This window comes from Urocitellus parryii, chromosome 1 (assembly GCF_045843805.1).
Source record: "Urocitellus parryii isolate mUroPar1 chromosome 1, mUroPar1.hap1, whole genome shotgun sequence".
In the NCBI taxonomy this organism is placed as follows: domain Eukaryota; kingdom Metazoa; phylum Chordata; class Mammalia; order Rodentia; family Sciuridae; genus Urocitellus; species Urocitellus parryii.
In genome coordinates this window covers 251,005,331-251,021,437 of record NC_135531.1, presented here as the reverse complement: position 1 = coordinate 251,021,437, position 16,107 = coordinate 251,005,331, and the positions used below count along the sequence as shown (strand labels likewise).

At 39.0% G+C, this 16,107-nt stretch overlaps 1 protein-coding gene across 1 annotated transcript in view; it reads right to left on the bottom strand.

Moving 5' to 3' along the window:
* Cdk15 (cyclin dependent kinase 15) overlaps nucleotides 1–16,107 on the bottom strand; it is an 89,821-nt gene that overhangs the window by 47,708 nt on the left and 26,006 nt on the right. The window contains exons 7-8 of the mRNA XM_026405349.2: nucleotides 10,863–10,986; nucleotides 9,093–9,213 (exon numbers count right to left, since the gene is read on the bottom strand). Of these exons, the coding sequence (XP_026261134.2) occupies nucleotides 9,093–9,213; nucleotides 10,863–10,986 (245 nt within the window). The remainder of the gene's footprint in view (nucleotides 1–9,092; nucleotides 9,214–10,862; nucleotides 10,987–16,107) is intronic.

Here is a 16,107-nt window from a genome sequence, read left to right as displayed (position 1 = left end):
TCAGAAAACAAAAGGGAGAGTTCACCACCAACAGGCCTACACTAAAGAAAATCCTAAAAGACTGACCTTAGAAGAAAGAAAATTATTCCAAAAGTAACATCTAAAGTGCAGAAAGGAATAATGGACACTCTTAAAATTATTTGTACTTAATGAAAGTAGCTTCAAAGTAAGTAAAGCAAAAATGAGTAGAAGGCCAGGCATGGTGGTGCATGCTGTAATCCCAGCAGCTGGGGAGGCTGAGACAGGAGAATTGAGAGTTAAAGCCAGCCTCAGGAAAAGTGAGGGGATAAGCAACTCAGTGAGACCCTGTCTCTAATTAAAATACAAAATAGGGCTGGAGATGTGGCTCAGTGGTCAAGTGCCCCTGAGTTCAATCCCACTACCCACCCCCAAAATGGATATAATTGTGATAAACTGACAATACAGTGAATGATTTCAACATATCTCCATTGATAGGTTAAAGAGACAAAATTACATTAAAAAGATTTGGGTGATATGATTAATAATCTTAAATTTTTGGATATATTAAAAACCTGTACTTACAAATTAAGGAATACTTTCTTCTCAAAATGCTTGAAATAATTACAAGCATTGATCATGTACTAAGTAGTGCTTCTTATACTATCTTTGGGGAAAGACCAAGTTTTTTATTTTTTGGTAACTCTTAATCTTGAATTTTTTTTTTCCTTGTTGGGGATCAAATGTAGAGCCTCCTGCATACTAGGCAAATGCTCTACCACTGAGTTACATCCTCTACTCTGAAATAATCTCAAACTTACAGAAAAGATGTAAGAACAGAAAGAACTCCTTTATGTATTTCAAACACAGTAAGCCATTGCCAGTGTTTTCCTTCTTCCATTGCATCTTACCCACCTGTCTATCTGTCCTGAAGCATTAGAGAGCAACTTGCAGCAATCATGACTCTTCACTTCTAAATGCTTATGTGTTTTTTTCTTTTGCCCCTTAATTAATTAACCAATTATTATTATTTTCCCATGTGTTCTATCAGTGCTTATAATTATACATTACCATGGGACTCATTGTTACATATTTGTTCATGCATGTGATATAACAATATAATCTGGCTAATGTCATTCCACAGTGTTTCTCTTTGCCCTCCCCTCCTCCTGGCCCCCATCCCTTTCTTCTAGTCATCTCCCTTTGATTTCCATGAGACACCCTCCCCCAACCTTTATTTTCCTTTATCCTTTCCAGCTTCCTTAGGTGGGTTATTTTCTGAGAATACAAACATTGTCTTATATAAAAACAGTACAATTACCACAATTAGGAATTTTAACATTGATCCCAAATCACTAATTCATAAACCATGTTTAAATTTCACCTATAGTCCCACTAACATTCTTTTTTAAATTAAATTATTTAATTATTCTAATGTTTTATATACGATGGCAGAATGCAATTCATTTCATGTCACACGTATAGAGGACAATTTTTCAAGTCACTGATTGTACACAAAGTATTTTCACACCATTCGTTGACTTCATACATGTACTTAGGGTAATGATGTCAAACTCATTCCACCATCATTTCTAACCCCTGGCCCCCTCCTTTCCCCTCCCTTCGCTTTGCCCTATCTAAAGTTCCTCCATGCCTCCTATGCTTCCTGCGCCCCACACCCATTGCCATTATGAGTCAGCCTCCTCATATCAAAGAAAACATTTGGCCTTTGTTTTTTGGGATTAGCTTGCTTCACTTAGCATTATATTCTCCAACTCCACCCATTTACCTGCAAATGCTATGATTTTATTCTCTTTTAATGCTGTATGTATACACAATGTTCCATTGTGTATATATACCAAAGTTTCCCTATCCTTTCATCTACTGAAGGACATCTGGGTTGGTTCCATAATTTAACTATTGTAAATTGTGCTGCTGTAAACATTGATGTGGCTGTGTCCTTGTAGTATGCTGTTTTTTAAGTCTTTCAGGTATAGACCGAGGAGTGGGATAGCTGGGTCAAATGGTGGTTCCATTCCAAGTTTTCCAAGGAATCTCCATACTGCTTTCCAGATTGGCTGTACCAATTTGTAGTTCCACCAGCAACGTATGAGTGTGCCTTTTTCTCTACATCCTCATCAACATTATTGTTGTTTGCATTCTTGATAACTGCCATTCTAACTGTAGTGAGATGAAATCTTAGAGTACTTTTGATTTGCATTTCTCTAATTGCTAGAGATGCTGAACATTTTTTCATATGTTTGTTAATTGATTGTATATCCTCTTCTGAGAAGTGTCTTTTCAGTTCTTTGGCCCATTTATTGATTGGGTTATTTGTTTTTTTGGTATTAAGGTATTTTGGTATTTGGTATTATTTTGAATGCTTTATATATCCTAGAGATTAGTGCTCTACCTGATGTATTTGTGGTAAAGATTTGCTCCCATCCTATAGGCTCTCTATTCACCTCACTGATTGTTTCTTTTGCTGAGAAGAAGCTTTTTAGTTTGAATCCATCCTACTTATTGATTCTTGGTTTTAATTCTTGTGCTATAAAAGTCTTATTAAGGAAGTTGGCTCCTAATCTGACATGATGAAGATCTGAGCCTACTTTTCTTCCATTAGGTGCAAGGTCTCTGATTTAATTCCTAGGTCCTTGGTCCACTTTGAGTTGAGTTTTGTGCATGGTGAGATATAGAGGTTTAATTTCATTTTGTTACACTTGGAATTCAAGTTTTCCCAGCACCATTTGTTGAACAGGCTATCTTTTCTCCAATGTATGTTTTTGGTGCCTTTGTCTAATATAAGATAACTGTAGCTATGTAGGTTAGTCTCTGTGTCCTCTATTCTGTATCATTGGTCTACAGGTCTATTTTGGTGTCAATACCATGCTGTTTTTGTTACTATTGCTCTTTAGGATAGTTTAAGGTCTGGACTAGTAATGCCACCAGCTTCACTCTTCTTGCTAATGATTACTTTGGCTATTCTGGGTCTCTTATTTTTCCCAGATGAATTTCATGATTGCTTTTTCTATTTCTATGAGGAATGTCATTGGGATTTCGATTGGGATTGCATTGAATCATTGAATAGTGCTTTTGGTAGTATGGTCATTTTGACAATATTAATTCTGCCTATCCAGGAACAAGGTAGATCTTTCCATCTTCTAAGGTCTTCTTTAATTCCCTTCTTTAGTTTTCATTGTAGAGGTCTTTCACCTGTTTCATTAAGTTTATTTCCAAGTTTTTTTTTTTTTTTTTTTGAGGCTACTGTAAATGGGATGGTTTTCCTAGTTTCTCTTTCAGAGGATTTGTCACTGATATATAGAAATACCTTTGATTTATGAGTGTTGATTTTATATCAAGCTACTTTTCTGAATTCATTTATTGTTCTAGGAGATTTCTGGTGGAATATTTTGGGTCTTCTAAGTATAGAATCATATCGTCTGCAAATAGTGATAATTTGAGTTCTTCTTTTCCTATGGTATCCCTTTAATTTCTTTCATCTGTCTAATTGCTCTGGCCAGTGTTTCAAGAACTATGTTAAATAAAAGTGGTGAAAGAGGGCATCCCTGTCTTGTTCCAGTTTTTAGAGGGAATGCTCTCAATTTTTATTCATTTAGAATGATGTTGGCCTGGAGCTTAGCATAGATAGCCTTTATGATGTTGAGGTATTTTCCTGATAACCCTAGTTTTTCTAGCATTTTGAACCCACTAATATTCTTTATAGCTCCATTTGCCCTAGGATCCAATCTAGCACTGTGCATTGCATTTAGTTGACATGTCTCTGTAGTTTCCTTTAATCTGGAACAGTCCCTCCATTTTTCTTTGCTTTCAAAACCTAGACCCAGGGGGTGGTATGTAGCTCAGTGGTAGAGCACTTCCCTAGCATGTATGAAGTCCTGGGTTCATTACTTAGCACTGCCCTCCAAAAAAAGCGGGGCGGGGGGGGCTTGACCTTCTAAAGAGTGTACCAATCAGGCTGACTACTTCTGTAGAATATTCTTAAATTGGATTTATCTCCTGTTTCCTCATGCTTAGATTCAGACTATGTTTTTCGGGAATACCAAACAAATGATGGGCATCCTTCTCAGAGCATAATGTTTGGAGGCACATGATGTCAGTAGTCTTATCATATTAACTTTCATTACTTAGGTAAGATGTTGCCTGCCATATTTCTCTCCAATAAGGTCACTATTGTTTTTCTTTGTAATTAAGTGATTTGAGAAGAGGTACTTTGAGACCATGTAAATATCTTACTGCTCATCAAACTTTCCCCTTCTAGTTTAGCACCGATAGTTCTTGTTTCAACTAATTACTCCCATACTGGTTATAAAATAGTGATTTTCCACCTCCATCATTTCTTCTTCAGTTTAAATTGGCATTCTACTGTAGGAAGGCGACGCCCTTCTTATCCATCTAACTAGCTATCTATCTTTAGTGTGAACATATGTATTCTACTCTCATCATTTACTTTAATATTATCCAAATTTCCCTAGATTTGGTCAATTGAAATCTCTTCAAACAGATTCCCCTGTCCTTTTTTGTTTTGGCAATGATGGGAATCAAACCCAAGACTTCTTGTATACTAGGCAAATAGTCTAGCCTTGAGATACAACCCCAGCCCTTCTGTGTCCTTTTGACACACCCTCAACCATTTGGATCACTTTGTAAGATGCTCCTGGCTACATATTCTACCCAACTATTCCTCTAAATTGACACAGTTCTTTTTGGTAGATACTGGTAAAAGAAATCAAAAGGTAATTAATGTAGGTAAAACTACATTGATAAATAATTAATGCAATTAATAAAATATTTGTATTATTTTGATAAATATCCCCAGTGTCATCAAATACAAATCCTGTCTGAAGGACTCACCTCATTTAAGACCTCAAAGAAATCCCACAAATAAAATTCCAAAGCAAATTAACATCACTGTCAAAAACAACTGACCACAGAGGGGGGGCAAACACACCATATATAAGAAACAAAAGAAACCATAAAATAGGCTTACAAGAACTTCTACTTGTTTTTCTTCTTATAGTGCTGAATCCAGGGCCCCATACTACTCTACCACTGATCTACTTCCCTAGTACTTTTTAATTTGTTTTGAGTCAGAGTCTTGCTGAATTACCCAACTGGCCTGGAACTTGGGCTCCTTCTACCTCAGACTCCCTGAGATGTTGTACTCTTATATCTGGCTAAGAACCTTTATTTTAGATATGTAAGAACTTAGATTAAAAGAAAATTATAAAACTTTGCCAAAAGTCACTAAAGAATAACTAACAGATGGAGAGATAAATAATGTTCAAAAACTGGAAGGCAATATCATGAGTGTTAATCTCAAAGTAGCCTATAAATTCCACATAATCCCAGTGAAAATCATATTAGGAATTTTTATGAAACTTGAAGTATTGAATCTAAACTTTATACAAAAAATCATCAGAACTTTTTTTTTTTTTTTTAAGATGGGGTTTTTGTTATGTTGACCAGCTGGGCTCCAATCTGCAATCCTCTAGCCTCAGCCACCTGAGTAGTTGGCATTTTAGATATGGGATTTTAGATATGTGATAATCAAGATACTCTTGAAGGAAGAGTTGAAGTGGGTGAGGAAACTTGTCCTACAACCTATCAATTATTATTATAATGCTATAGAAGTTAGGACAGATAAATTGACCCCAGTGGACTATAATAGAGAACCCAGAAACAGACCTATACATTTATGGAAACTTGATATATGAGAGATTTGGTATGGCAAGTCACTGAAGAAGTGAGTGAGACAGTTTGGTTAGCATACACAAAAGTCAATGCACCAAAGATTAAAGTGCAAAGAAAAAACTTTATAACCTTTGATGGAGCATTGTGTTTCAATCCTGTAATCCCAGCTACTCAAGAGATTGAGACAGGAAAAACGCAAACTCAAGACCAACCTGGGCAACTTAGTGAGACCCTATCTCAAAATAAAATACAATTTTTTTTAAAAAAAAAAGGGCTGGAAATGTAGCTCACTGATAGAGTGCTTGCCTATCCTGTGCAAATCCCAAGTGGTGTGCATGTGTGCACACACACACATACACACACGTACACAACTGTTCAATCTTTAAAAGCATCTATTAGGAAATATCATCCTCACCTAAGGGAAGGAAGGAAGGAAGGAAGGAAGGACTTTTGAAATATGAAATTAAAAGGGATAAACAAAAGGTTATCAATATTAAAATTAAAAACTTTATCCAAAAGAATAACATTAAGATATGAAAACATAAGCCCTGAACTAGGAAAGGCTACTTGTTAGACACATAACTGATAAAAGATTAAAATCCAGAATACATGAAGAACTACTGTTAATCAACAAAGGAAGAGAGGGAAACAGAGAGACCAACAGCAAATGAACAAAAGACAGGAATAAGTAAATCACAGAAAAGAAACATAATGGCAAATCATCCATGAAAAGATGCCCAACCTCATTAGTGTTTAGGGACAAGCAGATTTACATCACAACATGAAAACATTCTGTACACTTGATGAGCAAGAATTAAGAATTTAAAAAAATTTTTTTTAGTTGATGATGGACTTTTATTTATTTATTTGTTTGTTTGTTTGTTTATATGCAGTGCTAAGAATTGAACCCCAAGAATTAAGAATTCTGCTATTGCAAATTGGTACAGATATGAATCAGAGGCTACAATCCACTGCTGGGATATCAACTATTATAACCACTTATGAAAACAATGAAGCACTGTTTTATAAAATTGAACATTTACATCCCCTGGGAGATGGCGCATTTATCCCTAGATAAGTATCTTAGAAAAACCCTTAAAAATAAACACCAATTCTTTTCAAAATAGCAGGAACAAAACAAAATCAAAGTAAATAAAATGTTCAACAACAGGAAATAAAGTGTAGCTACATAAATCAATGTGGATGAATTCTAGAAACATTACATGAGAACAAGAGCAAGATACAGAAGACTAAACAATGTAATCCCATTTTTATAAAAGCTCAAAAGCAGGTAAAATAAAATAAAATTTTTAAGAATACAAATAAAATGTGAAGGTACTATTTTTATTATTATTATTATTACTAGGAATTGAACCCAGAGGCACTTTGCCACAGAGCCACATCCTCTGCCTTTTTAAAAAATATTTTATTTAGAGACAGGGTTTCATTAAACTGCTTAGGGACTCGCTAAATTGCTGAGGCTGGCTATGAACCTCATGATCCTCCTCCTGCCTCAGCCTCCTGAGATGCTGGAATTATAGGCATGTACCACTATGCCAGGTAAGGTACTATTTTTAAAAGTTTTAGGGTAAGGGAATAGGATCAAAAAATAAAATAAAACAAAATTCAGGAGGACACTGATCCAGTAGAGCAGTCAGTTGATGGAAAAGGTACACAAGTCAATATGGTAATATTAAGTTCTAGCTGTTATACAGGGTAGTAGGTTCATGCAGTTCACTTTATTATGCTTCTTAACCTGTATCAGCTTTTTAAATCTTTACACCATTGTCAATCAGGGCTGGATAAATCTTTGCTGTGGGGAGCTATCTTATGCATTGTAGTATATTTAGCAGTATCCCTGGTCTTTCTACCTACTAGATGCTGGTGGCAACCTACCCCACTGCACCCCATACACACAGCCTTGACAACAACAACAAAAAAATGTCTCCAGGCATTGGCGAGTGTTCCTTGGGGAGCAAAATTGCTCCTGGTTAAGAATCACTGATCTACATATGTGTTCTCCATATGTTTGAGTGTTTTAAATATTCTCTAATAAGAGTGAGTTTAAAATTGATGGGTAGAAGTTTCACTCTGTGAAACACAACAGGAAGACATCGTTATGAGCTGAGCATGCCTGAGCCTGTTGAAGGCCTTTGAAGTGACAGTGCAGAGCAGGGTAAGCTGACAGTTTCAGAGGGGTTTGACTATCAGGTGATATTTCTAGAAATGGGACCAGATATCAAAAATCCATGACTCTCAATAAACTGGAGGAAATTTTCTGCAAACTTTTTCAATTTGTTGGGAAATCTAAAAGTTTACACCAGCCTTTTAGTGCACTGTTTATTTATTTTAAAAAAATTTATTGATTTTTAAAAACAAAGCCTGTGTTTATAGAAACCCTTTCTTCTAAAGCCTCTTGAAAGAGGTCTGTGCATTTTATCACCTTCGAAGAGTTGACTGTGTAACTGTGGCCCTCAAATGATGGGCTACCTCCAAGAACAACACCCAGAGTGCATAACACCACTGAGGTCTCATTCTCTCCACATACTCCCTTGACCCAAGAGTCACCCTAACAATGTGGTTCTACTTATAGCATCTATCTATCTGGTCCTTATACTTGCACTACAGTTCCATTTAGCCCCTGGTGGGGAGAGCTTATGACCCTCATTTTTAAAATGAAGAAACACACAAAAGAAAGATATATGACTTTTTCAAAATATTAGAATCAAGATTAATTGATTAGAAATAAAGCTGGGTATGGTGGCACATGCCTCTAATCTCAAGCAACTTAGGAGGCTGAAGAAGGAAGATTGCAAGTTCAAAGCCAGTCTCAGCAACTTAGCAAGGTGTTAAGCAATTCAGTGAGATCCTGTCTTTAAATCAAATATAAAAAAGGGCTGGGGATCTGGCTCATTGGTTAAGTGCCCCTGGGCACCCTCAAAAAAGAAAGAAACAGAATTGGTATGAATATCAGGTCTCCTGGTCTTAGTCTTCATGCCTTTCCCACCAGACTGTGCCCTATGTTTGGGCACATGAGAGTGTGTGGGTGCAGTTGTGTGTGTTTGTATCTGTCTCTTTGGGGGTGTTTATATGTGTTTTTCTGAGGACAAGGTGTTAAGGAGAAAAGGCAAAAGACTGAAATGAGGAGCCAGGAGGAGGGGAGTGGTAGAAGGAGTGTAAAATGCAGAAGATCCCTTGGGCAAGACCTCTCTGGATAGCAGTTTCTTTACCATAAAAACTCATAGACTGATTGCAAAAATCAAATGAGATAGTGCATTCAAAACACCTAAGGTCTTTCTTTCTATATAAACGTTAGTGACTGTCCTTATTAGATCATTACTTGACATGTATTATAGATGATCAAGCAACCCTCATGGTTGGGCGACTCACATTTTCTTCAATTTCTTGGCATCAGCTCTTACCATATGTCCAGCTCAGAGGAGTATTCAGTGGCTCCCAGCAAAGCGTCAGGAGGCCGGTACCAGAGGGTCACAACTTCTGAAGAGTATGTCTGGCTAGGAATGGACTTGGCCCGAGCAAGACCTGCCCAAAGGAGGAAAATCATGGAACTCACTGTGGTGACCCTTCTGGGAGACACAATGATTCACTCTACTGGGAGAGTGTGTGAATGGCAGAGTAAACAGAATTTTAAAAATAACACACAAACTTTGGGGGATTTTCATAGAAGCACTCAACTCTCTTGACCCTTGATTCTCACCAAGAGGATTTCCCAAAGCTTGACTGCTTTGTAGCTAGGTATGGAATTCCTGGTAGCTAAGTGTGGTCAGGTGACCAAGTTCTTGCCCATATGATGTGAACAGAGATGATGGGTGAGCTTCTGAGTCATGTCCTCATGGAGGAGTGAAGTGTTCTGTCTCCTTTTTCTCTTTCTCTGAGCTGTGATGAGCCTGAAGTGGCAAACACCTTGAAATACACAACTGAGAAAATGTCATGGGAATGGTGGGGCTAAGGACACAAGAAGCCTCAGCAGAGACACCAGGGGCCACCATACAAGCTTGACTGTGTGGTTAGGACTCTTAGCTTCTAGCATGCTACACCTCTATAATTTGTGGTCTCTGCAACAGCAACCAAACTAACTGTGTTTAGGACTAATATGTCTACCCTCGATTTTTGCAGGAACCCCCAGTTTCATAGGTAAATGATAGGGACTGATGATCCAAATTATTTCATTTATTAGGACCTGAGATAATTTTCTCTCAAGCACTATTCTACAAAATGACAGTATTTTTGTCAGCTGCTTATTTCACATAATTATATGATTTGTAATTGGGAAAAAAAACTTAAAAGAGGAGTTCACTGTTGTAGAGAAGTGGTAAATGAATTTCTGTCAAATGCTTATATGTCAAGATGAATGCTACTACCTCATAATAAAGTCCTGCAGCTTCAGCACTACCATTTGACATTTGTCAAACAGAGAAGAGTGGTTCCTCCACTCTCATGGAATCAGTTTGTCAACAAGCATTTATTGAGCACCTAGTGTGGTACAGGGCAGTAGGGATAAAATGAGAAGCAAATCTAATCCCAGCTGCCCTCATAATGCTTACGCTCTAGTGGAGGAGAAAAAGCTATGTGTATGTACATTCGTGTATGGGCATGTGTGTGTATTCGTGTGTACTGTGTGTGTGTGTGTGTGCATGCATTGGTAGGTGAATATAATTATGAACTGTGATAAATGCTAAAATGGAAAGATAAGGGTGATACTCAGAGGAAATCTGTCACTTTGATGGGAACACAGTCACACTTCTGCAGATACTTAGGTGAGCAGGAAAAAGTGTCCATTCCTGCAAGAGTCTGTGCTGTAGTCTGGAGGTAATCTCTTTATCCTGGGATAACCTTGATCTATTCTAACAGAATTTGTAATATCCACTCAGATGTAGGGAAACCTCCTGAGTAGAGTCTACTCTGCCAATGCCACTATATTAAAAAATGGCAGCAAGGGTGTAGAGGATGCCTAAGTTTTGAGGCATCTGACTAGATTTGGGCTTGACGGAATCCTAGGAAGCTGTTGATCTCCACTCTCTCTTTTGCCTCACACTTCCTGGATGGTAGTTATCCGATATCCTCACTGGGCATCTCCTTCCCAGCCTCCAAGTTTTCAAAGGCCAGGAGAGTCCATACACACAAAAGCATCATTGTTCACAGCCCAGAAAGAGACCTGAGGGGCGACTTACCGAAATCAGCCAGTTTGAGCTCTCCCAGGTGACTGATGAGCAAGTTCTGAGGTTTCAGGTCCCTGTGAAGGACGTGTTGGTGGTGGATGTACGCCAGGCCCCGCAAAAGTTGAAACATGAAAAGCTGGAAGGAATGAACACCAAACCTAAGGACATTTGAGCCACTATGTGTTGACTTCTCCTCTAAATCAAAAACAGGCGTCTGAAAGAATATAGTGGAAGTGTCTCTTGAGAGAGAGAGAGAAAAAAAAAAAAGACTTTACATTTATTCAGAGGGAGGAAAAAAGGACAAAGAAAATCTAGTAACTAGACCACATCCTAAACAAAGGGATTCTGGCTTCTCCTGACATCTCATTTCTTTGACACTGCAGGAATTACCCTTCCTTAAAAATATAAAGCCAAACTTTGAAGTTTCCCTTGGAACACTAGTTATTGATTTAGATGTGAAAGATATAATATTCCCCCCACCAATGAATTTGGCATATAAGATCAAAGTTGACCTGGAAATGATATTCTAAAGTTTACAATTATGAAAGTTTTCCAGATTCTGATATGAAATCCTCTTTGAAACACAATGCAAGGAGACCTGGCTGGGGGATAGATCCTTCGATGGTGTTAGGAAAGAAAGGAATCATTATCTTTTTAAACTTAATTTTAAAGTCTTAAATTCAAAGCTAAAAACAAGATAAATACACAGTATAGATTAAGAAGGAAAAGAGACCAAGTGAAATGAACCCCCCTCCAAAAAAATCAAAAGAAAATAAGGAATCAATAGTAGGGAGAAGAAAGGAGAAAGAGTGGTGGTACTGGTGGAAAAAGCAAAAATTCATTCCAGGCCCCAATTTTAAAATGTTTCACATGGAGGCCAGGGGTGCAGCTCAGTGATAGAGTGTTTGCCTAGCATGCACGAAGCCCTGGGTTTCATCTTCAGCCCTGAAAAAAAATTTTTTTTCCCTTGTGATTGTGAAGCACAGAAACCAAAGACATTACTAAATTCCCATCGATGTAAAAGCTTACAAGGAAAAACTAATGTGTCTCTTGCTATTTTCCAGTGCCACTGGCAATGAGAATCCAAACACCAACATCAGTGTTTACAAAGATCTCTGCCAAGTGGGAACATGTTCTGACAGTTTAGAAAAGAAAAGGCCAGGCCCAGCATTCCTGGGAACAGAGGCAAAATGGCATCTGCAGAGGTGTGAGGATAAATCCACTTTTCTCATGGCAATTTGAAAACTAGGAACTTCAGAGCTACTAGGAGCAGGGCTAACCTAACAATGACATGGAGACATTGGAGCCAAGTTAATGAGCAGCATGGTCCCACCAAAGCAGAAGACAGGCAAACTTATATGCCAGTGTATCTGAATCTCTCTCTATATAGATATCTGGTGATATGGGTCTGTGGTAGAGCATTTGCCTGGCATGTTTAAGGCCCTGGGTTCATACCTAATACTGAAAAAAAAAGTTATAAATTTCTTGGGCTGAGAATGTAGCTTAGTTCTGAAGCACTCATCTAGCATGTATGAGGCCCCCAGCACTACCACCCTCCATTTTTTTTTCATATGACTCTTTCTTCAAATGTTCACTGTTCCTATGAGTCTTTCCAACACTTTATGTTTCTGGTACCTCAGACACATACACTATTCAATTTACCATTCACCAATAAGCTACCAAAGCACAAAATTCCTATGCTAACATTCAAAACTTCTAATTGGTATAAATAGAAATTTTCATAGCCAAGACAATAAAAAGAAGCAATTTGAAATTTTAGGCAAAAGATAAGGTATCATAGTATGCTCTTTCAATGAGAAGGGATGAAGGAAAGAGGGAGATGAAGACAGGTGAGAGACAGTAGATAGGAATATGGTGGCCAGAGAGTGTTCCAGCCTTTGGAAGACAACTTGTCCTCAGTTTTCAGATAAGAAAACCAGGACTCAGGAAACTTTAAAAATATGTCTAGAGCAGGGCACAGTGGGTGTATGCCTGTTATCCCAGCCACTGGGGAGACTAAGGCAGGAGGATTGAAAGTTTGAGGCCATCCTAGCAAGACCCTGTCTCAAAATTTAAAAATAACAAGGACTGGAGATGTAGCTCAGTGGAAGAGTATGCTGAATTCCTCCAGTGCCAGGAAGAAAAAAAAATGTCTAGGAAGAGTCTAGAAAAACACAAGGCTAGGCACAGACTCAAATTCAGGACTGCCTGACTCCACTATACCATCTTGAGAAAAGACAGGAAATTAACATGACAAGAAGGAAAGAGTCAGCTGGCTGAGTCAGAGACACAGCTTCTTGGTGGGTCAGCTTGAAATGCCTTTCATGTCCCAAGTGTAGACAGGTCTCACTAACTAGTCACACCCACCTCCTACCTTCTTGCTGCTCAGTGCCTTGCTTCTCTGCCTCTTCAGGTACCTCTAAGCATTGTAAATGGCAAAGCCCTGCGGCATCAAGGTATAGTATTTTGTAGCCACAATTCTTAAAACTGCAGTGTGTGTTGACTAAGCTCACTACCCACTCACTCTTTCATCCCTCACAACCTGGATTCTTCCTTCAACAATTACTCCATCATTGCTATCACCAAATCCTATGGGGTTTTCTCAAAGTCAAGCCAGACCGTGGGCGACTCTTTCCAAACAGACTTCCCATACCCCATGGGTTAGACATGTTTCCAACACAATAAGGTTTGAGGGGAACAAAATAATTCCACTGGGCTAGTGCCATGTGGGCTAGAGTCCCTCAAAAACAGAATTGAGTCATTTAGCCTGCTATGTGCAGGGAAGCCTGCCTCCTGCCACTTACCAGGGATCCCTAGGACTCATATTAGAAATCTAATAAACAATGTCATTTTTTGTGGGGTGGGAAGTACCAGGGATTGAACTCAGGGGCATTCGGCCACTGAGCCACATCCCCAGCTCTATTTTTTATTTTATTTAGAGACAGGGTCTCACTGAGTTGCTTAGCACCTTGCTGTTGCTGAGGCTGGCTTTGAACCCACAATCCTCCTGCCTCAGCCTCTCGAGCCTCTGGGATTACAGGAATGCACCACGGTGCCCAGCAGATATCATGTTTTGACACAGAGAGTGGTCCAAAGCTTCATGTATTGAAGGCTAGTCCCTAATGCAGCGATGTTCAGAGGTGGGGCTTTGGGGAAGTGATTGGATTACAACGGCTCTGATCTCATCCATGGATTAATGGATGAATTGGATGGGCTCATAATTGAATGGACTACTGGGAGGTAGTGGAAACTGTAGGAGGTAGGGCCCAGTTGGAGGAAGTGTGTCACTGGGGGCATGACCTGGAAGGGTATATTTTGTTCTCGATCTCTTTCTCTCTCTTTTCCCTGTCTCAATGAGGTGAGCAGCCTCTTCCACCACATTCTCCCACCATGATGTTCTGCATTAACACAGGCTCCCTGACCAAAACAACAACAACAACCAAAAAAAAACAAAACAAAACAAAACAAAACCAGAGGCAAGTGACCATGGACTGAAACCCTGAGCCAAACATCTTTCCTCCTCCGAATTGATTGTCCCAGGTGCTTTGTTACAGTGATACAAAGCTGACTAACACAAAGTTAAACCTCACTAGGATTCCACCCTGTTTTATTTCTTGGTCACTTTTCAATATGTAAGTCTCTAACTATTGCCTTCTCTCCCATAACCTCATGTCCATATGGCTCTGCTTGTCCTATCACTGAACCCAGTGTCTGTTGCTCTTTTTTTTCCCCAGAACCATTTCATTCTTTACTCTTTACTCCTCAATCCTGGTTTCAAACACTCCAAAGACTAAGCTCTAATGAATTTTTTTATCTGCCTCCTTTCCTTCAATGAGAAGTGAGTTCATTGCTTCCTTACACTATTCTCTAATAGATGCTAGTTTTTCTTTACTTTTCATTTTTTTAGATTTATTATTGAATTTTTCTTTTCTTTTTTATATGCTAGTTTTTCTACAACTTCCTCATAATTTTGATCACGAAAGGTAGGATATGCTACCTCTCCCTTCCCAATATCACTTCAAAACCATTACTTTTTCTAGGTATGGTGGCATTCACCTGTAATTCCAGCTACTTGGGAGGCTGAGGCAGGAAGATTGCTATATTCCAGGTCAGCCTGGTCAACTTAGCAAGACCCACTCTCAAAATAAAATTTTAAAAAGAACTACAAATATAATTCAGTGGTAGAGGGACCCTGAGTTCCACCCCCAGTACCTCAATAACAAACAAACAACAGAAGCATTACTTCTCTACCCTTAATTTTAAGTATCTGTTAGATTTTCATGCATTCAGCTAGTCTTCCTCTACTCTGTCTTCACTGTCATCTCATCAACTCCTGTTCCCTGTCTATCACACTGAAGACATGGGCATCTGGATCACAGCTGTTGCCTCAGGACATCAGTGCCCAGGAGAGTGAGTCTAGTCAATCTCCCCAGCACCCCCGATCTGCTTCTCGGGTCTACTGTGGCCACCGACTCCATGGTCACATGCTGGATCTCACCATCACATGAAACTGTCTTTTGAAATGTGAAATTCATAAAAAAGCTTTGACAGTGAGGCCTAGAAAGAGGTTTTCTACAAAAGGCCATGATCACCAATGCCTTTTGCCATGAAATCCAATAGATTCCTCTCATTTCTTATCTCTGCAGTGTTTGGCATGGTTGACCATGTTTTCGTTTATAATACTCTCTCTCTTCCTGGTTCCCCAATCTCCTCATTTTCCTCCTGCCTTTCTGGCTGTTCTTTTAATAAGTTCCACTTCTACTAATCTCTAATATACTGATGTACCTTAGGGCTCTGTCCTTGACCTTCCTCTCTTATGGGTCTATATACTCTCCCTTCACCACCTTACCCATTGACAGGACTTCAGGGAACACCCATATTCTGATCATTTGAAACCTTTATCTCCAACTCTGATCTCTTTCCTGGCCTTTAGACTCACATGGCCTGATGTTCACCTGGACATCCCATCATCTCCTCACTCAGCAGGTCCGAACATCATTCACTGTACCTTCAATATCCATTGTCTTCCTATTCCTTTATCTCAGCAAATGGCACCACCATCCCCCTTAATACTCAAAGCCAGAACAGTTCTTGCCAACGCTTCCTCTTCCTGTCAATGCTGGCTAGGTAGCTGATGGCATATGGAGCCACTTCCCTCCACCATCACCTCACGTGGCACCACCGTTGTGCTGATTACCCTCTCGGTCAAGGTAGACACCAGCACTTAGGGAATGAGCAGAGGAAGAGAAGCCTACAC